Source organism: Zootoca vivipara, chromosome 13 (genome assembly GCF_963506605.1).
Source record: "Zootoca vivipara chromosome 13, rZooViv1.1, whole genome shotgun sequence".
NCBI lineage: Eukaryota > Metazoa > Chordata > Lepidosauria > Squamata > Lacertidae > Zootoca > Zootoca vivipara.
The window spans coordinates 33,927,198-33,950,548 of record NC_083288.1 but is presented as its reverse complement, the minus strand read 5'-3'; the positions used below and the strand labels follow the sequence as shown (position 1 = coordinate 33,950,548).

The following is a 23,351-nucleotide window of genomic DNA, read 5'->3' as shown; positions in this document are numbered from 1 at the left end:
CCTTTCCCAGGGTGTGGCCGCTATCGCTTGCTGACAGTTTCTCGGCTCTTTTCATGTGACTTGCCCTGAGACCTTCGGGTACACGGTGGCATAATAATAATAATAATAATAATAATAATAATAGCCACAGGTGAGAGCTGAGTGCAGGCTGGGGACCAAAGGTGGACAAGCCACCCCAGAAACAGCATGACGTGTCCCACACCAGAGGTACCCCCCCTCTAACGCCCCATACACCACAGCAGATGGTTACTTTTTTTGAGAAGTCAAAGGCACATCCTACATTCAGATTTAAACTAGTCCTCAAACTCCTCTAACCAGTCTGGTTTTTTACCAAAGGGCTTTGGGAATCCGTTTTTTTGCATAACTACAGTTTGCAGGAATCTTAGAAGTTAATACTGGCTTAAGATGGCTTTAGCCTGCGATGGAGGTCCACCCTAATTGCAGTCTAACTGTATCTCTTTGTCCTTTTCAGGGGCTGCTGTGATAATCCAAGTCCCTTCATCCCCAGTCCAGGCCGGGCCACACTCCACTGCATACTTGCCTTGCTACTTCACTTTTGACCCTCCCAGGACCATTGACAACAAAATCTTGAGTGTGAGATGGTCGCTGAAAGGAAGAACAGTTACTTCATGGTCTCATGGAAACACGAACACATTTAGACTGAAGGGAGCAGTGTTTGATGTGCATGGGGTGAGAAAGGGCAATGCCACCATCAAACTCAGAGATGTAATGGGCGAGGATGTCGGGGAGTATACTTGTAGTGTTAGCCATCCTCCTGACACGGCTGAAGGGAAGGTGGAATTAAAATTAGAAGGTAAGGGAGGCAAGGCAGCGGGCAGAAAACGTTTTTTAAAGTACTAAACATATTTCACATGAAAGTACTTGATGTAAAAAACCATTTTAAAGCACATCCTTTGAAGCACTTCATGTTAACTCCCAGCTAAACAGACCTGACAGATCCCTAGTTTGAGGATGATGATGATAATACATTGGGGAACAATTTTTCTTTCATTTTCTGTTGCCTGAGATTTTTCAACTGTTCTTATATGTTCTTTCAATCCTGATTTCAAATCTGGTTGGTTTAGTTCTGTAAGCTCTAGTTTTTTGCAATTCATGTTTTTCTACTTTTCACCATAATCTTTGTTTTTCACAATGCAAGAATTCAATATTTTATTAAACACATAGCCAAAGTAGTACAATATGAGTATAAATGTAAGTGACTTATTGAACATGACATGTGTATCTATGTACAGTTGGAGGTATGCACAAAATATATTCTCTGGGGATACACAGTATCTACAAGCTCTTGTTATTCAGGTAAGAATTTGCACTTGTAGCTCTTGTGTTTGTGGACTTGCACAGGGGATTCTTATTTGATGGTCCAACAGTAGTCTGCCATGGAAGGAGGAATTCTGGATTTGATTCTGAGATGGATTTAAAAGAATTAATTTGGTGTTTGAAAAGCAACATCCTACGGTAGGAGACATGAAAAAAGATCTTGATGAAATAGTTCGTGATAGCATTAAATTCTGAAGGTAAATGTTTTCAACATACAGTTGCAGCTTTTCCTGCTTTGTCTTTTGAGAAGATCAAAGCAGGTTTGTTCGATGGATCTCAAATTTGTTCCCTTGTTTGAGATGAGGAATTTGTCAGGAAGATGAATTGCAAAGAGAAGAAAGTGTGGCAGTCTTTCGTGGCAGTTCTCAAAAACTTCCTTGGCAACAAAAAAAGCAGACAACTATGAGGTTGTGGTTGAAAAAAAATGTTGTTGGCTTTTCACAATATTGGGTGCAATATGAGTGTGAAGCTCCATTTCATATAAGAGACTTGCAAACTACTTAAAGAGGAGGGATAAACAGAGGGTGAAGGCCATTATGACCAGAAGGAAAATACTTACACAAAGCTCTAAAGAAATAAGGAAAGAATTTGCAGAAATCTATACATTTTTATATAAAGAAGAAAATAAAAATATTAGTTGGGAAAGTTTTTGGGGAGAAAATAGGAAAACAATATTGGCTGAAAGTGCAAGGACTTTATGACTTAACTAGCTGGCCCTGCCACACGTTGCTGTGGGTTATTTGTGTAATTTCCCCTACACTGTGCCTATTCGCACCCCCCCCCCCCGGCAGGCCCCTAAACCCACTTAGCCTACTCTGCAAAGCCGAGGTGAGATACTGTGGAGAGGGCAGGTTTCATCCCTGTGTCTCCCCCCACCCTGTTCTGACCCATTACCTATCCCCGCTCCCTATTCGCCCCCCCATCACCCCCCAGGCAGGCCCCTACCTCCACTTGGCAATGTTGGACCTTGTTGCTGCAAAGGGCCTGTTTTCAGTTGGTTGCTGTGGAATTTTGTGATGTCATCTGGTGGCGCCGCTTTGCAGGCAACAGTGGGCGATCTGCCTTTCTATTGGATGGTGCTGGTGTCTTCAGAGCTTCTGCTGGTGACATCTAATTTGGGCGCCACTTTTTGGTATGAAAGGAAAGGTTTGCTTTTTTGGAAAAAAAATTATGCCAGATCCCTCGCCGATGGGCATGGAATGTTGTGGCCAAATTTGTTACATTACAGTTCAGCGGTTACGGAGAAAGGCTGTTACATCTGCATGCGCAATGCCTACATTTTTATAACAAAATATAAAAATCCTTCCAGTAGCACCTTAGAGACCAACTAGGTTTGCATGCACATGAAAGCTCATACCTATGACAAACCTAGTTGGTCTCTAAGGTGCTACTGGAAGGATTTTGTTTTGACTGTGTCAGACCAACACGGCTACCTACCTGTAACTAGTACATTTATATAAAGGTAAAGGTAAAGGGACCCCTGACCATTAGGTCCAGTCGTGACCGACTCTGGGATTGCGCGCTCATCTTGCATTATTGGCCGAGGGAGCCGGTGTATAGCTTCCAGGTCATGTGGCCAGCATGACAAAGCCACTTCTGGCGAACCAGAGCAGCACATGGAAATGCCGTTTACCTTCCCGCTGTAGCGGTTCCTATTTATCTACTTGCATTTTGACGTGCTTTCGAACTGCTAGGTTGGCAGGAGCTGGGACCAAGCAACGGGAGCTCACCCCGTCACAGGGATTCGAACCGCCGACCTTCTGATCAGCAAGCCCTAGGCTCAGTGGTTTAACCACAGCGCCACCTGGGTCCCTTGTACAGATAGATAGATAGATAGATAGATAGATAGATAGATAGATAGATAGATAGATAGATAGATAAAAATGGAAAGAGTAGTGGAGATGATGAGGACAGAAATGAAAATAGATACAGTGCTGAACAAAAGACAAATAACGGAGAAAGGGATAGCATGGATGTTATATAAATTGATGATAAGCGACAAAGAAAGAATGATAAGGGTGATCCAGATTAAATGGGAGCAAAAAGGTATGATCCATCAAAATACGGTCCAAGAACTGATGAAGAATGTAAATAATATTAAAATAGAAAAATATAAAGAATTAAGTAGAATTTTTTTATTAAAATGGTATAGAACTCCTAACTCTCCTCTCTCCCTCCAGTTCCCCCACGCTCAACACTCGGCCCCACAGAAGTGCGGCTGGGAAAACCAAGCAACTTGACGTGTGCAGCATCCGACTTTTACCCTGACCGTGTCTCTGTGAAGTGGCTGCGAGGCAGTGAGACTCTGAAAGTTGACTCGCCCCCTGCCCAGCCCAGGTCCAATTACCTCTTCTACGCAGAGAGTGTCCTGAACTTCATACCGCAAATCTCTGACGATGGTGTTACCTTCTCATGCCACATCCAACACCAAGCAGCAAAAGACCCAATCCCTCAAGATATTAAGCTGAAGGTGGTAGGTAAGTGGGAGCCCCCCCCGCCCGTGCTAACTACTAGGCCTCCTTTTGATCTGGAACTCAGTTCCAGCACCTCTCGGGTGGACACCATTGCCATTGTTAAGAGAACGCAGGAGCTGTTCATTATGAGTTCTAGCACCACATTTTCTAGAAAAAAAGGCATTATGAACCACTTCCCCTTCTTAGTGAGACCCAGTTCCGGCTCTCTAGCCTGTTCTGCCTCTGCATATTTTTCTCCTCAAAACTCTAACAATCAAACATCAAACAATAGCCTTTCCAGGGGAGATTTACCAAATCAATCTGGAAATACAAATATAATGACATATTAAAGGCTCACCTCCCCCTATGACTATTTATAATTCTGCAGCCCGGTCTTAACTTCCAGTATGGTGGATTTCCAAATTGTAACTGCGACACTACTCTGACAAAGATTCCAGGAAACAGTCCCAAGATTTTTTTAACAAGACTCCAGTGGCTAATGAGATCCTGCTTCTGTCTGATGTCAACAAATTGGAGAATCTTTTATCCTCTTCCTAGCAAATCAAAGATCAAAAAACTTAATTATATATTTTCATTTCCACACAGTTTATAATTTTAAAGCAATATTATGTAAACGAACACCAAACTTTCCAGTCTCGCTTGTTATAGATATTGTAAATGGTTCTTCTGGTTTGTTTGTTTTTGCCAAGTAATATAATGAAGCAAAATACAATAATAAAAGAGGCTCCCCCCCCCTTTCCGTTCCGTTCAAACATACCAACTTGATGTTAGTCCTTCTTCGATTCATCTTTTTTGGCACCTCCGTAGCTGGGTTGTTTAGCAGAGTAATTCCTCCGTCCTCGCTTGAAGCATGTCCAAAACTTAAATCCAATTTTTCATCTTAAGAAATGGAACTTGATTCGCTCGCAGAGACAGTGTCCAGGAGAGCCAGACTCCCTCGGGGGCTTTCAATCCAGTGCCCCCCAGCCTCTCCTTCCTTCTGAATTTGGGGCTGGGTTGTTGGGCATCTGTGGATGAGACTGTGTCTTCCCGCAGCCCCCAGGAAGATTTTGGGAGGCCGATTATTCCCATCTCAGCCTCTAATTACCCTGTGAGAGCCGGAGCGATGGAACTTTCAGCCATCTTCCATGGCGCCTCAAGTGGAAGTCATGATTGTTGTTTATTTCCTTGATATCTGGTGGGAGGGCGTTCCACAGGGCAGGTGCCACTACAAAGAAGGCCCTCTGCCTGGTTCCCTAGTTCCCTCACTTCTCGCAGGGAGTGAACCACCAGAAGGCCTTCAGCGCTGGACCTCAGTGTCTGGGGAGAATGATGGGGATGGAGACGCTCCTTCAGGTATACTGGGCCGAGGCTGTTTAGGGCTTTAAAGGTCACACCAACACTTTGAAATGTGCTTGGAAACGTACTGGGAGCCAACGTAGGTATTTCAAGACCTGTGTTATGTAGTCTCGGTGGAAGCTCCCAGTCACCAGTCTGCCTGCTGCATTCTGGATTAGTTGTAATTTCCAGGTCATCTTCAAAGGTAGCCCCATGTAGAGTGTGTTGCAATAGTCCAAGCTCCCCTGGGCAAGTTTGCCCAGACCTTGAGGGATGGCATAGTGGAGATATAGGACTGCAGCTCTTACTGCATTTGGGGGCAGGCCAGGCAGGACTTGGGGCTAAGAGGATAGTGACTAACTTAAAGGCCACCTAATGAGTTCATGGGGAAGGTGAGATTTGAACTGCAAATTCCCAGTGCATGCTTTTAATCATGACTTCTGCACCAGCTTCCTTGTACTGAGAGTTGCCTCTTCCTGTGAAGAATCCTGGGAACTGCAGCTTGCTGCTCACAGAGCTACAGTTCCCAGCACCCTTTAAGATGCCCAAGGAGATGCTCTCCTAACTCTCCTCTCTCCTTCCAGCTCCCCCACGCCTAACACTCGGCTCCACAGAAGTGCCGCTGGGCAAACCAAGCAACTTGACATGTGCAGCATCCGACTTTTACCCTGATGGTGTCTCTGTGAAGTGGCTGCGAGGCAGTGAGACTCTGAAAGATGACTTGCCCCCTGGCAAGCGTGGGCCCAATTACCTCTTCTATGCAGAGAGTGTCCTGGAGTTCACGCCACAGATCTCTGACATTGGTGTTACCTTCTCGTGCCGCATCCAACACCGAGCTGTAAAAGACCCAATCAGTCAAGATTTTGAGCTGGATGTGGTAGGTAAGTGGGAGCCTTTCCTGTGCGACCCTGGAGTCCTGCCCCTCCCCCGCCCTCCTGCCCATGCTAACCACCAGGCCTTTTTAAAATCTGGAACGCAGTTCCAGCACCTCTCGGGTGGGCGCCATTGGCATTGTTAAGAGAACGAGGGAGCTGTTCATGATGAGTTCTGGCACCTCATTTTCTAGAAAAATAGCATTGCACGGACAGGTGTCTCCCCCAAACCCCAGGCGACCACCTGAGCGGAATAATGACTCAAGACTATGTGCTATGGGATTCAAATTGGCCACAACTTTATTAAGATTCAGATGTAGGGAGACCTTGGCTCAGGCATTGGGCGTTATTCTTTCCAGTCCCCAGCCGGGGTTCTGCGAGGCTTCAGGGTTATCCAAATGAATGGGGGTTGGGTCTGGGTCTGGAGAACATATGTTCAAGCAGAGAGAGCCCCCCCCCCCGTTCGCCGCCGCTGGAAGTGGGCAGCGATGACGCCTACTGGTATGGTCAATGCTTCCCCCAATACCCCGATCTTGTTGCTGCAAGGGGATGGGGATCCGCCTCACACCCTTCCCTCTAGGAAAATCGCCAAAGAATTCTGCCCAAGGCCTGAAACTGCCAAAGTTTGATGTATTGCTAGGGGAAAGGCAAAACCTGCCAATGCAGGAAAATTCCTTCCCGGCCCTTCAACAGCGACCTTGACATAGCAGCGCCTGTGTACCTGTGGAAAAAAGGTTAACCTGCAAAAGAAACTTGAATGAGTGTGTGGAGGGTGGGAGAAGCTCTGGAACCAACTGGTGCTTAGAGGTAAGATTCAAATTCAATTGTGTGAGATGGAAAGTCCCTCCCCTTACCTGGCCATTCCCTGGCAACACCTCCCCAGGCAGGATTGGACGCTGGGCTGGGGTAGGCAGAGACCCCTGGCATCCTACCTGGGAAGGCGGTGCCAGCCCCGAACTACCAGGGAGGCTCCCTATGGGATCAGGGGGCTGCGTGCGACCACGCAAAGGTCGCCCCCCCATTTGATGTGTGGAGCGGTCATTACGAACCACTTCCCCTTCTTAGTGAGACCCAGTTCTGGCTCTCTAGCCTGTTCTGCCTCTGCATATTTTTCTCCTCAAAACTCCATAGCTGTTCGCTCTAACCAGGTTGGGCCTCCTCCATGATATAGAAACAATCAAGAATTTCTTTGCTGAAGTGGATGAAGCCCCACCCAGTCGAGTTTGCTTCCACACTAGTGCTCTTCTGCATTGCCAAAGCACATCTATGCCATACATTTAAAGCACATTTAACAGACACTTGGCCCTACAAAGGTGCAGCTGGCCAAACCAAGCACCATGATAATGTAGCCTGAAAATAGACTTGAGATTGCATAGTTTTGCCCCTGGCAACAAGTTTTCTCCCAGCAACAGGTTGCCTTTGCAACAGACTTCTTTATTAGACAGGCTATGAATGAGAGCAGGGTGGCTGTTGCGCTGCCCAGATGGCTGAAGAGCACATAGAAGGAATAATTCTCTGTACTTAGTTTTACTTTATTTTCCTCAGGACAGTAGTTGTATAAGTTGTCATGTTAATTCTTCAATGAATACTTTAAGCAGAACTGGAATGGGTGAGGTGTTTATTCACACGTGGGAATTCACCAACAGATGAGCTGAACTGAGAAAGAAGATTCAGGAAGACTTTCTGGGTGACTCTGCTGAATGAAAACGGAACCCCAAACGATTGGCATAGTGCACTGACCTGCCATATATTTAAAGCACATTTAATGGATATTGCTTCCTCTGAAGAATCCTGGGAACTGTAGCTTGCTGCTCACAGATCTACAGTTCCCAGCACCCTTTAAGCTGCCCAAGGAAAGGCTCTCCTAACTCTCCTCTCTCCTTCTAGCTCCCCCACGCCTAACACTCGGCTCCACAGAAGTGCCGCTGGGAAAACCAAGCAACTTGACTTGTGCAGCATCCGACTTTTACCCTGACGGTGTCTCTGTGAAGTGGCTGCGAGGCAGTGAGACTCTGAAAGCTGACTTGCCCCCTGGCAAGCGTGGGCCCAATTACCTCTTCTATGCAGAGAGTGTCCTGAACTTCATACCACAAATCTCCGACGCTGGTGTTACTTTCTCATGCCACATCCAACACCAAGCAGCAAAGGACCCAATCAGTCAAAGTTTTGAGCTAAAGGTGGTAGGTAAGTGGGAGCCTTTCCTATGCGACCCTGCCCCCCCCCCACCCGTGCTAACTACTAGGCCTTTTTTTGATTCGGAACTCAGTTCCAGCACCTCTCAGGTGGGCGCCATTGCCATTGTTAAGAAAACACAGGAGCTGTTCATTATGAGTTCTGGCACCACATGTTCTCGAAAAAAGGCATTACGAACCACTTCCCCTTCTTAGTGAGACCCAGTTCTGGCTCTCTAGCCTGTTCTGCCTCTGCGTATTTTTCACCTCAAAACTCTATAGTTTTTTGCTCTAACCAGGTTGGGCCTCCTCCATGATATAGAAACAATCAAGAATTTCTTTGCTGAAGTGGATGAAGCCCCACCCAGTCGAGTTTGCTTCCACAATAGTGCCCTTCAGCATTGCCAAAGCACATCTATGCCATACATTTAAAGCACATCTAACAGGCACTTGGCCCCAAAAAGGTGCAGCTGGCCAAACCAAGCACCATGATAATGTAGCCTGAAAATAGACTTGAGATTGCATAGTTTTGCCCCTGGCAACAAGTTTTCTCCCAGCAACAGGTTGCCTTAGCAACAGACTTCTTTATTAGACAGGCTATGAATGAGAGCAGGGTGGCTGTTGCTCTGCCCAGATGGCTGAAGAGCACAGAGTAGGAATAATTCTATGTACTTAGTTTTACTTTATTTTCCTTAGGGCAGTATTTGTATAAGTTGTCATGTTAATTCTTCAATAAATACTTTAAGCAGAACTGGAATGGGTGAAGTGGTGGGAATTCACCAACAGATGAGCTGAACTGAGAAAGAAGATTCAGGAAGACTTACTGGGTGACTCCGCTGAATGAAAACGGAACCCCAAACATTTGGCATAGTGCACTGACATGCCATATATTTAAAGCACATTGAACGGATATTGCTTCCTCTGAAGAATACTGGGAAATGCAGCTTGCTCCCAGCAAGATGCTCTCCTAACTCTCCTCTCTGCCTCCAGCTCCCCCACGCCTAACACTTGGCCTCACAGACGTAGAGCTGGGTGAACCAAGCAACTTGATGTGCACAGCATCTGACTTTTACCCTGGCAATGTTTCTGTGAAGTGGCTGCGAGGCAATGAGACTCTGAAAGTTGACTCGCCCCCTGTCCAGCACGGGCCCAATTACCTTTTCTATGCAGAGAGTGTCCTGGAGTTCACACCACAAGTCTCTGATGCTGGTGTTACCTTCTCATGCCACATCCATCACCGAGCGGCAAAAGACCCAATCACTCAAAATTTTGAGCTCAAAGTGCAAGGTAAGTGGGAGCCTTTCCTGCGCAACATGTAGTCCTGAAATGCCCATGATAAGCGCAGTTCCCCCTCTTAGTGAGACCCAGTTCTGACTCACACTCTCTACCCTGTTCTGCCTCTGTTTATTTTCCTCCTCAAAACTCTGTATCCCTTTGCTCTAACCAGTAGTGTCTGCTCCATGATAAAGAAACCTGCAAGAACTTATCTGCTGAGGTGGGTGAAGGCCCACCCAGTCAAATTTGCTTCCACACTAAGGCCCTTCATGATTGCTAAGGCACCGCTTTCCTGCAAATCAGCTGGAAGTTGCATTTAAATGGTGGCTTCACACACTACTTAACATGGCGCTATATTTAGCAAAAAGGCTTTACGTACCCCATGTTTGGAGATGGGGAGCCTGTGTCCCTCCAGATGTGGATGGGCTCCAGCTTCCGTCAGACCTGGACAGAAAAGCCAATGGTCAGGAAGATGGGAATTGTAGTCAAAGAACATTGGAGAGCCACACTTTCCCTGTCCTTGCCTCACATGACCTGTAGTGAGGTCCGTCTGGCGCCTCCATTGACCTCCCCCCCCCAGGTTGTGATGGACTAAAATGGCATTTTTTACGCCTACCTGCCCTTTAAAAGGAGCATAAAAGGTAGAGGTAAAGGGACCCCTGACCATTAGGTCCAGTCGCAGACGACTCTGGGGTTGCGGCACTCATCTCACTTTATTGGCCAAGGGAGCCGGTGTACAGCTTCCAGGTCATGTGGCCAGCACGACTAAGCCCTTTCTGGTGAACCAGAGCAGCAAACGAAAACGCCATTTTCCTTCCCACCGGAGCAGTACCTATTTATCTACTTGCACTTTGACATGTTTTAAAACTGCTAGGTTGGCAGGAGCAGGGACCAAGCAACGGGAGCTCACCCCATCGCGGAGATTCGAACCGCTGACCTTCTGATCGGCAAGCCCTAGCACCACCCGCGTCCCGCAAAGGAGTATAGGTCTGACTAAAAATACAGTCGTAGCTATTATTCCATTCTGGAATAATAATAATAATAATAATAATAATAATAATAATAATAATAATAATAATTTATTATTTATACCTCGCCCATCTGGCTGGGTTTCCCCAGCCACTCTGGGCGGCTTCCAACAGAAAATTAAAACACAATAATCTATTAAACATTAAAAGCCTCCCTGAACAGGGCCGCCTTCAGATGTCTTCTATAAGTCTGGTAGTTGTTTTCCTCTTTGACATCTGTTGGGAGGGCATTCCACAGGCAGGCGCCACCACCGAGAAGGCCCTCTGCCTAGTTCCCTGCAACTTGGCATCTCGCAATGAGGGAACCGCCAGAAGGCCCTCGGAGCTGGATCTCAGTCCCATGATGAGGCCTGAACCCTGACTGGAAGGGATCCAAATGGTCCGCTTCTTCCAGGCGTGCCTGGAGTTGTTCAGCAACCACTCGCTCAATCACCTTGCCCAAGAATGGAAGATTTGAGACTGGGCGATAGTTGGCCATATTAGCCGCATCTAAAGATGTTTTTTTAAGAAGCGGTTTAATGACCGCCTCTTTCAGCAGGGCTGGGAATACTCCCTCATAGAGGGAAGCATTTACCACCCCACGGAGCCCATCGCCCAGCCCTTCCCGGCTAGCTTTTATTAGCCAGGATGGGCAAGGGTCAAGGAGACAGGTGGTTGGTTTCACTTGTCCAAGCAGCCTGTCCACATCCTCGGAGGTAAAATTCGGAGGTACATTTGGAAGTACATTCGGCTTCCAAAATGTTTGGAAACCAAAGTGCAGCTTCTGATTGGCTACAGGGTCTAGTCCTGTATTGTTCCTACAGTTAAGGGGTACAGTCTGTAACAGTACTAGTTACAGGTAGGTAGCCGTGTTGGTCTGATGCAGTCAAAACAAAATAAAAAAAATCCTTCCAGTAGCACCTTAGAGACCAGCTAAGTTTGTCACAGGTATGAGCTTTCGTGTGCATGCACACTTCTTCAGATACACTGAAACAGAAGTCACCAGACCCTTATGTATAGTCAGAGGGTGGGGAGGGGTATTACTCAGAAGGGTGGTGGGAATGGGTGATTGGCTGATGGGAGTGGTAAACCTGTTGATGACTGTTAATGACTTCTGAGTAATACCCCTCCCCACCCTCTGACTATACATAAGGGTCTGGTGACTTCTGTTTCAGTGTATCTGAAGAAGTGTGCATGCACACGAAAGCTCATACCTCTGACAAACTTAGTTGGTCTCTAAGGTGCTACTGGAAGGATTTTTTTATTTTGTTTAATCTGTAACAGGAGACATACTCCAATTCCTTCTTCACCCCATTCTTCTCTTGGGGTCAAACTGAAGGATTGTCTTCACTCCCATCGTTCTTGCCCGGACACTGAGGTCCAGCTCCAAGGGCCTTCTGGTGGTTCCATCCCTGCGAGAAGTGAGGTTACAGGGAATCAGGCAGAGGGTCTTCTCGGTAGTGGCACCTGCCCTGTGGAATGCCCTCCCATCAGATATCAAGGAAATAAACAGCAACCTGACTTTTAGAAGACATCTGAAGGCAGCCCTGTTTAGGGAAGTTTTTAATGTTTGATCTTTTGTCACTATAATATTAATATTCTGTTGGGAGCTGCCCAGAGTGGCTGGGGAAACCTAACCAGATGGGTGGGGTATAAATAAATTATGATGGTGATGGTGATGATGTCAGGAGTGCAACTCTTAATTTGACTGGGGGGAAATGATCACACAGGAGGGGAATATCAGCCTTCTCAAGGCAAACTGCAGCTATGCAATAGTGAATTTTGTTGGTCTCAGGATATAGTTGGACTTGGATCGTTTGTCCATCTAGCGCATTATTGTCCATGCTGCCTGGCAGCAGCTGTCTGGCTTTCAAAAGACAGCTTTCCCCAGCCCTACCTGGAGACACCAGAGATTGAACCTGGGACCTTCTGCAAGCAAGGCAAATGCTCTGGTGCTGATCTGATCTCATGTAATGCATTTCATACAACTGTGGCTCTTAGAGACTGTTAGGTGGGTTGCCTTTATAATCTGCAATGTCTCCCTCTAGTGGCCGTCACCAGACTTGCAGGACCTCAACATCTCTTTCTTCTCCTTGCAGCTCGCCCAGAACTTTATATGGTCAGCAGGCCACCCGGGAAGACGTTCTTGGTAGCTGAGTGCCTAGTGTGTGGGTTTTACCCACAAAACGTTACAGTGCAGTGGCTGCAAAATGGGAAGACGATACAAGGGAGAATATACAAGTCTGAACTTGTACAGAATCCTAACGGGACGTTCTCAACCGGAAGCACCTTCTTCCCAAAGCAGGGCCATGTTGCAGCCAGTTATACCTGCCAGGTACAACATGAAACACTGGAGGCACCACTGGAGGAGACGATCCTCTGGGAGCCAGAAGGTGAGGGCGATGGGATTATCCAACCCTCATCCCCAGAATGTAGTACCAAATCACATCGGCCAAAACTTAAACCTGCATCTCCAACTGACTTTCCTCCAGCTCCAGGATACTTTGGATCACCGATGGCATGGGTGCTAGGATCTCTGGGACATCTTGTGGGACTTGGCGTGGGAATTGGAGCGACGTTGATGTACAAAAGACGCAGAGGTGAGTTGGGGCTGCTGGGAGTGGTGGCAGAAAGGGCAGCAGAGTCCATGGGGAGGCAAGGCTGCAGTGCTGCAGGACTGCAGATTGCAGTTTGGAGGCACCTGATTATTGCGTTCTCTCTCTCTCTCTTATCAGCCAAGGGCGAGCAAGCGGCACTGAATAACGAAACCCTCCGGAAGATATCGAACGCCAGGAGGGAAAATCCAGATGACGTTATTGGTCTCTAACAGTCCACGGAATGACATTTCCAGTATGATAATTGCAGGAGGCTTCATTTTAAAGTCAAGGCGATTTAAATAATTTAAAATCAACCTTCCATTCTGAAACCATGTACATATACACTCTTCGGGAATTCAAAGAAACCAATGAATATTGAGGTTTTTAAGATGGATATTATAATTTGTTAGTTTCAGGGCTGTGCCTCTGCCAGCTCAGGGCCCTGAACAAGCCCAAGGAACACCTGATCCAGGCTGATCTTCATACTGATGACGTGTTGTGTTGTGACATACAAAAGAGTGCCTAGGTTCGAGGGTTGGGCTACTGTTCATGTCAGGAGGGAGGCTGGGGGAACAACAACCTGCGTCTCCTTTCCTCCCTGCTCTGACTGCAGCATCAAGAACAAGAGGGTTTGATCCTGCCTGGTGCTGCTTTACCAACACATCCCCCATTCTGCCAACTCCTCTTTCCCCATCATTGCACTCCCCATCCCAGTTTGTCTATAATATGATTTCCTTTCCCCTTTTAGTTTTTCACCTTAAACCCTGCATTATCAGTACTGTATGGCTATACTTTAGCCTCACCTGTACTAAGTTTCAAATTTCAATAAAGTGTTTTTTAAAAAAGAAAAAAACCCCAAATCTGTAGTAATTCAGATGTACCGTAGGAGAAAACAATTCGCAACATTGTCAGTGCCTGACATTCGAAAAAAGATTCCTGCAATGCAGTGTATTGTACTAGACGGCTCTCGGGTCCTTTCCAACTCTTCAATTCTACGATTCTATGTAATCATACGTCCTTGAAACACCATTAAATTATGCCCAGGGGCTCAATGCTGCTTTGGGGGACAGTGCACTGTCCCAATACCCACATGCCCCAAAATTTCTGGGTGCCTGGGCCCTTCATGGGGAATTTGTGGGTGCTCAGGCACCCAGGGAGTTGGCACCAATGGGCCCCCAAATAAGCTTTGGGCCACTACTAATCATTCTTAACAGAGAAGGAGATCTGTGACTGCCAGCTGCTTATGCCAAACTCTGCCTCTAGTTTGTGACCTGCTCTGCCTCTGCCCTGACATTTTGTGACTGTTAGGCCTCAATATTCCTCAAGGCCAGAAGCAGAATGTTTTTGAGAACACAGCACTTGAGGGGCCATCTAAAAACTAAGGTGACTGTCCTCCCCTCGGCAACCATTTTTAAAAAGCAGGTGTATACACATTCTATTTTAAAATTATTTAACAACACTCATATATACCACTAAGTATTAAGAAAACCTCTAAGCGGCTCAGAAAATATCGAATGGAACATGGACATCATTGTTAAAAACAGTTATGAAAAGGAGACTTTCAAATCACCAGTACAAACCTAAAAAGAGACGAAACTTGCCTATCTTCTACACGCCCGGCTGGGCTTGCTGGCTTAGTAGCAGAAATGTTTTGCTCTGGCGCCAGGAAGCCGCAGTTCAACTGAACTTTTATCTCTCAGCACATTGTGTACTCACATCCTTTCTGGAGAAATGAAAGTAAGCACGGCGGCCCCAAAATGCCCTGCTTCTTGTGTTTGCTGCTCTCCTTGCAGGGTGCATGTAAGTTGCAGCCCCTCACCCGGAGGGCCCTTGCCAGCTGGGGCGGCTCATGGGGGGTGAGGGGCGAGGGGGGAGGGAGGAGGGAGGGGCGGTTTCGCAAAGACCAGCAGGAGCCGGGAAACGGGCAGGAGGGCGGCCTAGTCCTAGAAGCACTAGGGAAGGTTTCCCTGTCTGAAACTGGAGAGCCTCTTCCAGTCAGTGTAGAATATAAACAGGGGTAGGGAACCTAAGGCCCGTGGGCCGGATGCAGCCCAATCGCCTTCTCAATCCGGCCTGCGGACGGTCTGGGAATCAGCATGTTTTTACATGAGTAGAATGTGTCCTTTTATTTAAAATGCATCTCTGGGTTACGGTATTTGTAGGGGCCTGCCTGGTGTTTTTACATTAGTAGAATGTGTGCCTTTATTTAAAATGCATCTCTTGGTTATTTGTGGGGCATAGGAATTCATTCATGCAGTACTTCCTCTCCCCCCCCCCCGAGAAAAAAATAGTCCAGCCCACCACATGTTCTGAGGGACAGTGGACCGGCCCACGGCTGAAAAAGGTTGCTGACCCCTGGTGTAGACAGTACTGAGCTAGGTGGAACGATGGGCTGATTCAGTATAAGGCACTTCCTGTGTACCTAAGAAACTTCTTTTTCCTTCAACAGCAGGTTGGGGAGGGGCGCAAGACTCCCCTCTTGGCCTTACTGTTGAGTCCAAAGCAAACCAGAGCAATATGTTTGGCACCAGCTTGGCTCAGGAGTTGCCGGAAGGAGGAGTAATGTCTTAGGGGACTCCACTCCACATTTGTGTAGGGTTTACTCCTTAGCCTTTGCTGAAGATGTCCCACAAGGGAGTAGAGGTTTAGGGTCAGAGTTTTTTCCTTCCCTCCTTCCAATCTCCTAGATTGACAATCCCCATCTGCCTCTCACTTCTCTCTATGGCTGGAACTTGTCTTCACACACGGAAATCTATTAATTTAATGAGGGTTTGAGACTCATTAGCTACCCTCACCTCATTTAGCCGACCAGTCAAAGCCTTTCCCAGGGTGTGGCCGCTATCGCCTGCTGACAGCTTCTCGGCTCTTTTCATGTGAATTGCCCTGAGACCTCTGGGTATAGGGTATATAAATAATAATAATAATAATAATAATAATAATAATAATAATAATAATAATAGGAGCCACAGGTGAGAGCTGAGTGCAAGCTGGGGACCAAAGGTGGACAAGCCACGCCAGAAAGAGCATGATGTGTCCCACACCAGAGGTACTCCCCCTTCCCTAGCGCCCCCATGCACCATGGTAGATGGTTACTTTTTTGAGAAGTCAAAGGCGCATCCTACATTCAAACTAGTCCTCAAACTCCTCTAACCAGCCTGGTTTTTTTTTTTACCAAAGGGCTTTGGGAATCCTTTTTTTGCATAACTACAGTTTGCAGGAAACTTAGAAGTTAAAACTGACTTAAGATGACGTTAGCTTGCGATGGAGGTCCACCCTAATTGCAGTCTAACTGTATCTCTTTGTCCTTTTCAGGGGCAGCCGTGCTAATCCAAGTCCCTTCATCCCCAATCCTGGCAGGGCCACACTCTGATGTATACCTGCCTTGCCACTTCTCCTTAGACCCTCCCAGACCCATAAACGTTGATTTCCTGATTGTGAAATGGTCGCTGAGAAGAAAAACCGTTGCACTGTTCGATACCAGCATCACAGCGTTTAGACCAAGGGGAGCAGTGCTTGATGAGATGCGGCTGCGAGAGGGCAACGCCACCCTCTACCTGTCAGATGTAAGGGATGAGGATGCTGGGGAATATACGTGTTATGTTCTCCATACTCCTGACAGTGCTGAAAGGAAGGTGGCATTGAAAGTAGAAGGTAAGGGAGGCAAGGCGGCGGGCGGAAAACCTTCTTAAAGCACTAGACATATTGCACATGAAAGTCATTGATGTAAAATACTGTTTTAAAGCAAGTCCTTTGAAGCGCTTCACATTAACTCCAGGCTAAACAGTCCTGACAGGGCCCTAGTTTTATTCTTGTATCTGCCTCATTGTGATATAAAGCAGCTAGGCTGTGTCTATTTTTACAAGAGAATAAAATGTGTGGTTGCTCAACGCCGCTCTGCACCCTTGTCTTGACTCCCTATGGTCCATTGCTTGAAGCACTTTTCTCCCAGCCCTGCTCTGATAACCTGATTCGAACCATGCTGGAGAGCAAATTACATAAGACAATGGAATAGAGAGGTGTAGCAAGGAACACCTCTATGTTCACTTTTCTGTAAGACAGACCCCACACACTGCACCAGAACAGGGCAGCTAAACTAGGATGCTAAAGCCAAGACCTGCCACTTCTACATCTGTCATTGGAATAAAGCTACTTGTGGAAATCATCATCTCTCATTTCTCTGGGTACTACAACCAGCTTCATCATGACACATGACAACCAGCAAGAGATCCTTTTCAGTGGTGGCTCCCTGCCTTTGTCATGCTCCAGGGCAGCCTGCCTAGCTCCCACATCGAGATATTTAGGTTCCATGCAATACTACCTTGCCTTCTCTGGCTTTAGAAATGGTTATTTGCTGAATGCTTACAGCGTGGTCCTAAAAGTCCAACTGAGTTAACTGAAGCTTACTCCCAGGTAAGTGGGTATTGGAATTGCAATTCGTGCAGTTCCATTTCTTGAACTGCTGCAACTGTGGTTTAATGGTTTTTATTTTGTATGGGGTATATATTGTATTTTTATCTTTTATCTGAATTAGGTTTCTGTCCCATAATACAAAATGGCTGCTGATGGTGCGGGACAGAATTTTTTAAATAAATAAATACTTATAATTTAGGTCTCAGTTTTTGGGAGCATAGTCACGGTGCTCCCTCGGAAAGAATTTGCCTATATGAAGCGCATAACACTGGTTCTCTGTCAGCTGTGTTGGCTGCCATTATACTTCCCAGCATATTTCAAGATGCATATTTTGATGTATAAAGTCCTAAATTGGTTAGGGATGTGTATTATAGGGAACACCAGCTCGCGTTAAAGCCTGCTTCTCTGGAGATGAGATTTTGGTGAGAACTGCAGTTTCATGTTCCGTCATTCAGAGATGTTCATTGTAAAGAAACAGAACAGGGCCTCCTTTGTGGTGGTGCTACAGAACTGAGATGTGACCTCTCATGTAGGTCTTTCAGGACCAGTGTTATATGGCCTTGGTGGTCACTTCCAGTCACCAGTCTAGCTGCTGCATTCTGGATTAGTTGTAGTTTCCAGGTCACCTTCAAAGGTAGCCCCATGTAGAGTGCATTGCAGTAGTCCAAGCGGGACAGGTTGCCCAGACCTTGAGGGATGGCATAGTGGAGATATAGGACTGCAGCTCTTACTGCATTTGGGGGCGGGCCAGGCAGGACTTGGAGCTAAGAGGATAGTGACTAACTTAAAGGCTACATAATGAGTTCATGGGCAAGGTGAGATTTGAACTGCAAATTCCCAGTGCATGCTTTCAACCATGACTTCAACGCCAACTTCCTTATATTGAGAGTTTCCTTTTATTGCGGAAGGGAAAAGGGAAGTCACATCCATGCCATACATTTAAAGCACATTTAACTCGTGTGGCTTCCTGTGAAGAATCCTGGAAACTGCAGCTTGCTGCTCACAGAGCTACAGTTCCCAGCACCCTTTAAGCTGCCCAAGGAGATGCTCTCCTAACTCTCCTCTCTCCCTCCAGTTGCCCCACGCCTAACACTCGGCCCCACAGAAGTGCTGCTGGGCAAACCAAGCAACTTGACGTGCGCAGCATCCGACTTTTACCCTGGCAATGTTTCTGTGAAGTGGCTGCGAGGCAGTGAGACTCTGAAAGTTGACTCGCCCCCTGGCAAGCGTGGGCCCAATTACCTCTTCTATGCAGAGAGTATCCTGAACTTCATACCACAAATGACTGATGTTGATGTTACCTTTTCATGCCACATCCAACACCAAGCGGTAAAAGACCCACTCAGTCAAAATTTTGAGCTAAAGGTAGTAGGTAAGTGGGAGCCTTTCCTGTACAACCTGGAGTCCTGAAATGCCCATGATAAGCACAGTTACCCCCTCTTAGTGAGACCCAGTTCTGACTCGCACTCTCTACCCTGTTCTGTCTCTGTTTATTTTCCTCCTCAAAACTCCGTAGCCCTTTGCTCTAAATAGGTAATATCTGCTCTATGATAAAGAAACCTGCAAGAACTTATCTGCTGAGGTGGGTGAAGGCCCACCCAGTCGAATTTGCTTCCACACTAGGGCCCTTCATGATTGCTAAGGCACCGCTTTCCTGCAAATCAGCTTGAAATAGCCACCCCCCTCCCAGCTGTGATGGACTAGAATGGCATTTTTCACACACACCTGCCCTTTAAAGGGAGCATAGGACTGACTAAAATATGCAATTAAAGGGCTGCATGTCAGTAATAATAAAAAAGGACAAAAGATTTGAGGATGGCAATATCAGACTAAGCATTTGGCATGGAAGCAATACAGCATTCGGTCTCCAAAGATCACCATTTAGAAGCCTCTATGGTCACAAACAGGGCGCAATAAATCTAGCTCTTACCCCACTTTTTGTACAGATCTCCTTGTAAATTGGAAGAGTGGGCTCCAGTCCGTATTGTTCCTACAGTAAAGGGGTAGAGTCCGTAAGGGGATACATACTCCAATTCCTTCTTGACCCTTCTTCTCCTGGGGTCAAACCACATGTCAGGCCATTATCGGATATCTTGGTGCCTTTTTCTCTTAAGTCAAAACGGCTGTGGAGTGCAACTCTTAATTTGACTGGGGGGGGGGGAATTATGGCATGGGAGGGAAGAATAAACCTTTTCCCCGAGTGCCTTCTCAAGGCAAACTATAGCTATGCAATGCATTCACGCAGCTGAGGACTGTTTAGAGTCTGTTAGGTGAGTTGCCTTTATACAGTGGTACCCTGGTTCTTGAACTTAATCCGTTCCAGGAGTCCCGAAACAATTAAAAAACCAAGGCACAGTTTCCGATTGGCTGCAATAGCTTCCTGCACTCTATCAGAAGCCGTGGAAGCTGCATCGGACATTCAGCTTTCGAAAAACGTTTGCAAACCGGAACATTCACTTCCGAGTTTGTGGCGTTCAGGAGCCAATTTGTTCGACAAGTAAGCTATTCGGGAACCAATGTACCACTGTACTCTGCAATGTCTCTCTCTAGTGACCGTCACCAGACTTGTAGGACCTCAACATCTCTTTCCTCTCCTTGCAGCTCGCCCAGAAATGCATATGGTCACCAGGCCACCAGGGAAGACGTTCTTGGTAGCTGAGTGCCTAGTGTGTGGGTTTTACCCACAAAACGTTAAAGTGCAGTGGCTGCAAAATGGGGAGCCGATACAAGAGGGAATATGCGAGTTGGAACCTGAACAGAATCCTAACGGGACGTTCTCAACCAGAAGCATCTTCCTCCCAAAGCAGGGCCATTTTGCAGGCAGTTATACCTGCCAGGTACAACACAAAGCACTGGAGGCACCACTGGAGGTGACGATCCCCTGGGAGCCAGAAGGTGAGGATGATGGGATTACCCATCCCTCATCCCCAGAATGTAGTACCAAATCACATCAGCCCAAACTTAAACCTGCATCTCCAACTGACTCTCCTCCAGTTCCAGGATACTTTGGATCACGGATGGCTTGGCTGCTAGGACTTATTGGATTCATTTTGGGGCTTGGCCTAGGAGTTGGAGCGACAATGATGTACTGTAAAAACAGAAGTGAGTTGGGGCTGCTAGGAGTGGTGGCAGAAAGGGCGGCAGAGTCCATGGGGAGGCAAGGCTGCGGTGCTGGGGCACAGGACTGCAGATTGCAGTTTGATTATTGCGTTCTCTCTCTCTCTTAGCAGCCAAGTACGAGCAAGCTGCGCCGAATGACGAAACCCTCCTGAAGAAGATGGGAGAAGATGTCGAAAGCCATGAGGGGAAAGCCAGATGAAGTTTTTTTGTATCTAACAGTCCACGGAATGACATTTTGGCAAAGGGTTGTTCCAGGCAATGTAATATTGTTGTATTTCATTATGTATTTCCTAGAAAATGCATTTCCAGTATGATAATTGCAGGAGGCTTTATTTTAAAGTCAAGGCGATTTAAATAATTTAAAATCAACCTTATATTCAGAGATTATATATATATATATATATATATATATATATATATATATATATATAGTTGAGCTCTACACTCTTCGGGAATTTAAAGGAACCAAGGAATATTGAGATTTTTAAGATGGATATTATATTTTGTTAGTTTCAGGGCTCTGCCTCTGCCAACTCAGGGCCCCGAACGAGCCCAAGGAACACCTGATCCAGGCTGATCTTCATACTGATGACCTGTTGTGTTGTGACATACGAAAGAGTGCCTAGGTTCGAGGGTTGGGCTACTGTTTAAGTAGGGTTAATAAACCCTTCATGTCAGGAGGGAGGCTGGGGGAACAAGAACCTCCGTCTCCTTGCCTTCCCGTTCTGACTGCAGCATCGAGAGCAAGAGGGTTCAATCCTGCCTGGTGCTGCTTTACCAACACATCCCCCATTCTGCCATCTCCTCTTTCCCCGCCCTAGTTTGTGTGTGATATGATTTGTTTTCTCCTTTAGTTTTTCACCTTATACCCTGCATTATCTGTATGGCTATACTTTAGTTTCACCTGTACTAAGTTACACATTATTTGATTTTTTTTGTGTGTTCTGAATTCTGTATGGAAAAACAAATTTCAATAAAGTGTTGTTGTTTTTTAAAGAAAAAAAAATCCCAAATCTGTAGTAATTCAGATGTAGCATTGTAGTTATATAGATGACCCCAGTCTATGGCTCAAGGGTTGCAGGACGCAACTGGGGTGCTCCATCCTTAGTTACGGTTTTGCACCTGGAGTCAGTCAGTGCAGCTTGGAATTCTAGTTAAGAAAAAAAAAAACAGACACAGCCCTGAAGTCTGCGAATCCCTGCTACAGGGCATGCACATTATAGCAAAATTCTCCCTCTGTGATATTTTGTTCCTTCATATTCAGATAATAATATCAGGCCATTTGATAAATTGCTGAGAGAAGCAAGAAGTGCTTCTCCAGTGAGTGGCGTGTCCGAAATCCTAGGGTTTATTCAAAACAAGCACAACTCTCATTCCCACTGTCAAATGCTGAGACTCAGCCCTGAAAAGTATTCAAGAGTGCTTTTTGACAGCAGAATACTTGGGAGGTTTGGAACCATCTTATTAACATATAGCATCACAGTCCTTCTGTTTACTCGTGAGGATTTCACATGCAAAGGAAACTGCCTTATGCCAAGTCAGACCATTGGTCTATCTAGCTCAGTGCAGTCTACACTGACAGGCAGCAGCTGTCCAGGATTTTAGACAAGGAATATTCCCAGCCCTGCCTGGAGATGCCAGGGATTGAATTTAGAACCTTCTGTGTTCTAAACGGATGCTCTATTGCTGAGCTGTGGCCCTTCCCCAATATTTTTAATTCAGATTTTTCGAGGATTTTAGCTTTCTAAAGTATGTAAACATTACTATTGCTTTTCAATTGTGTATTTCTAAGTATATTTAGAAGACTCTGGTTTTATTCATAGTTACTGTACATTTCTTCTTTATGTAGATCCCACATGGGACTGTATCCCTTTTCATTACCACTTTCAATTCATGGGTCTATTGTTCTTAAGGAGGAACCACACTAATATGCACATAGACAGGAGTGCATTTAAGTGTGGTTCTTCAAAAACAACAGTCCAATTTTAGATTGCATGCTTATTTCCATGTAAGTTGGCATATGTTCTATTTTCACTGACATGTGCAATAATATATATAGTGTCCGTTTTTTAAGGCACTACAGAATGACTTTTTACTCTTTTATTATGGGTTTTCTAATAAGCTGCAGGTGTGGCTTTGCTTTTAAATTACGGTATAATTTTCTGTTTAAAAATACTATTTCAGGTTGAAACACATTCAAGCCTTTGATACCATTTAATACACTGGTATCAAACTGTTATTATCAAGTTCATGGTTATTTATCAAATATTGATTTTTAGGCTCAGTAGTATGCATGTTGAGTTTTATTCCATTACTGTACTGTACATGTTTTAGCATGTCCACTTTAGCATGAAAAACACGCAAAGGAGCATAGGAGGCTGCCTTATATTGTCAGATCCTTGGCCCATCCAATTCAGTACTGTCTACACTGACTGGCAGCAATTCTCTAATGTTTCACGGATAGGTCTCTTTCAGCTCCTTACATCAGGCATGGCCAAACTTGGCCCTCCAGATGTTATGGGACTACAACTCCCATCATGCCTAGCTAACAGGACCTGTGGTCAGTGTTGATGGGAATTGTAGTCCCAAAACAGCTGGAGGGAATCAACAACAACGGCAAAGATTTCGGGAGGGGCAGGGCGATGAACTACAGTTCCCAGGATTCTTAGCGCGCTGCAGCGGAAGAGGCGGCTTGATTCGAAAGCTTTATTGGGTGGCGGCGGTGAAGGACAGAGGAGTCGGGCGTGACGACCAATCGGGGCGGGCGGGG

General features: G+C 46.1%; 1 protein-coding gene and 1 long non-coding RNA gene across 5 annotated transcripts; one reads left to right on the top strand and one right to left on the bottom strand.

Moving 5' to 3' along the window:
• Positions 1 to 2,717: 2,717 nt before the first annotated feature.
• Positions 2,718 to 14,888, bottom strand: LOC132593042 (uncharacterized). 2 transcript variants are annotated; one of them, XR_009558473.1, is made up of 3 exons: positions 14,768 to 14,888; positions 9,827 to 9,891; positions 2,718 to 5,965 (listed from the first exon to the last, which is right to left on the bottom strand). It is a non-coding gene; the product is annotated as an uncharacterized LOC132593042 (long non-coding RNA). The 2 variants fall into 2 exon arrangements; XR_009558472.1 differs by lacking the exon at positions 14,768 to 14,888 and adding an exon at positions 14,632 to 14,763.
• On the top strand, positions 14,740 to 21,587 carry LOC118095383 (HLA class II histocompatibility antigen, DQ beta 1 chain-like). 3 transcript variants are annotated; one of them, XM_060281589.1, is made up of 6 exons: positions 14,740 to 14,851; positions 16,364 to 16,702; positions 18,537 to 18,833; positions 20,063 to 20,356; positions 20,456 to 20,563; positions 20,689 to 21,587. In XM_060281589.1, the coding sequence occupies exons 1-6, from the start codon at positions 14,809 to 14,811 to the stop codon at positions 20,778 to 20,780; spliced, it is 1,173 nt and encodes a 390-aa protein (XP_060137572.1). In that variant the 5' UTR covers positions 14,740 to 14,808; the 3' UTR covers positions 20,781 to 21,587. The 3 variants fall into 3 exon arrangements, with proteins under 3 accessions (XP_060137572.1, XP_060137571.1, XP_060137570.1); XM_060281588.1 differs by having other exon boundaries at positions 20,063 to 20,563; positions 20,692 to 21,587; XM_060281587.1 differs by having other exon boundaries at positions 20,063 to 20,563.
• Positions 21,588 to 23,351: the final 1,764 nt, after the last annotated feature.

What these genes read in the sequence shown, in the direction of transcription:
- LOC118095383 (XM_060281587.1), top strand. Translation starts at nt 14,809, where the DNA reads ATGCCCTGCTTCTTGTGTTTGCTGCTCTCCTTGCAGGGTGCAT. An exon ending in GGTGGCATTGAAAGTAGAAG is followed by an intron (nt 16,703 to 18,536) that starts GTAAGGGAGGCA and finishes CTCTCCCTCCAG; the next exon opens with TTGCCCCACGCCTAACACTC. An exon ending in GATGTACTGTAAAAACAGAA is followed by an intron (nt 20,564 to 20,688) that starts GTGAGTTGGGGC and finishes TCTCTCTCTTAG; the next exon opens with CAGCCAAGTACGAGCAAGCT.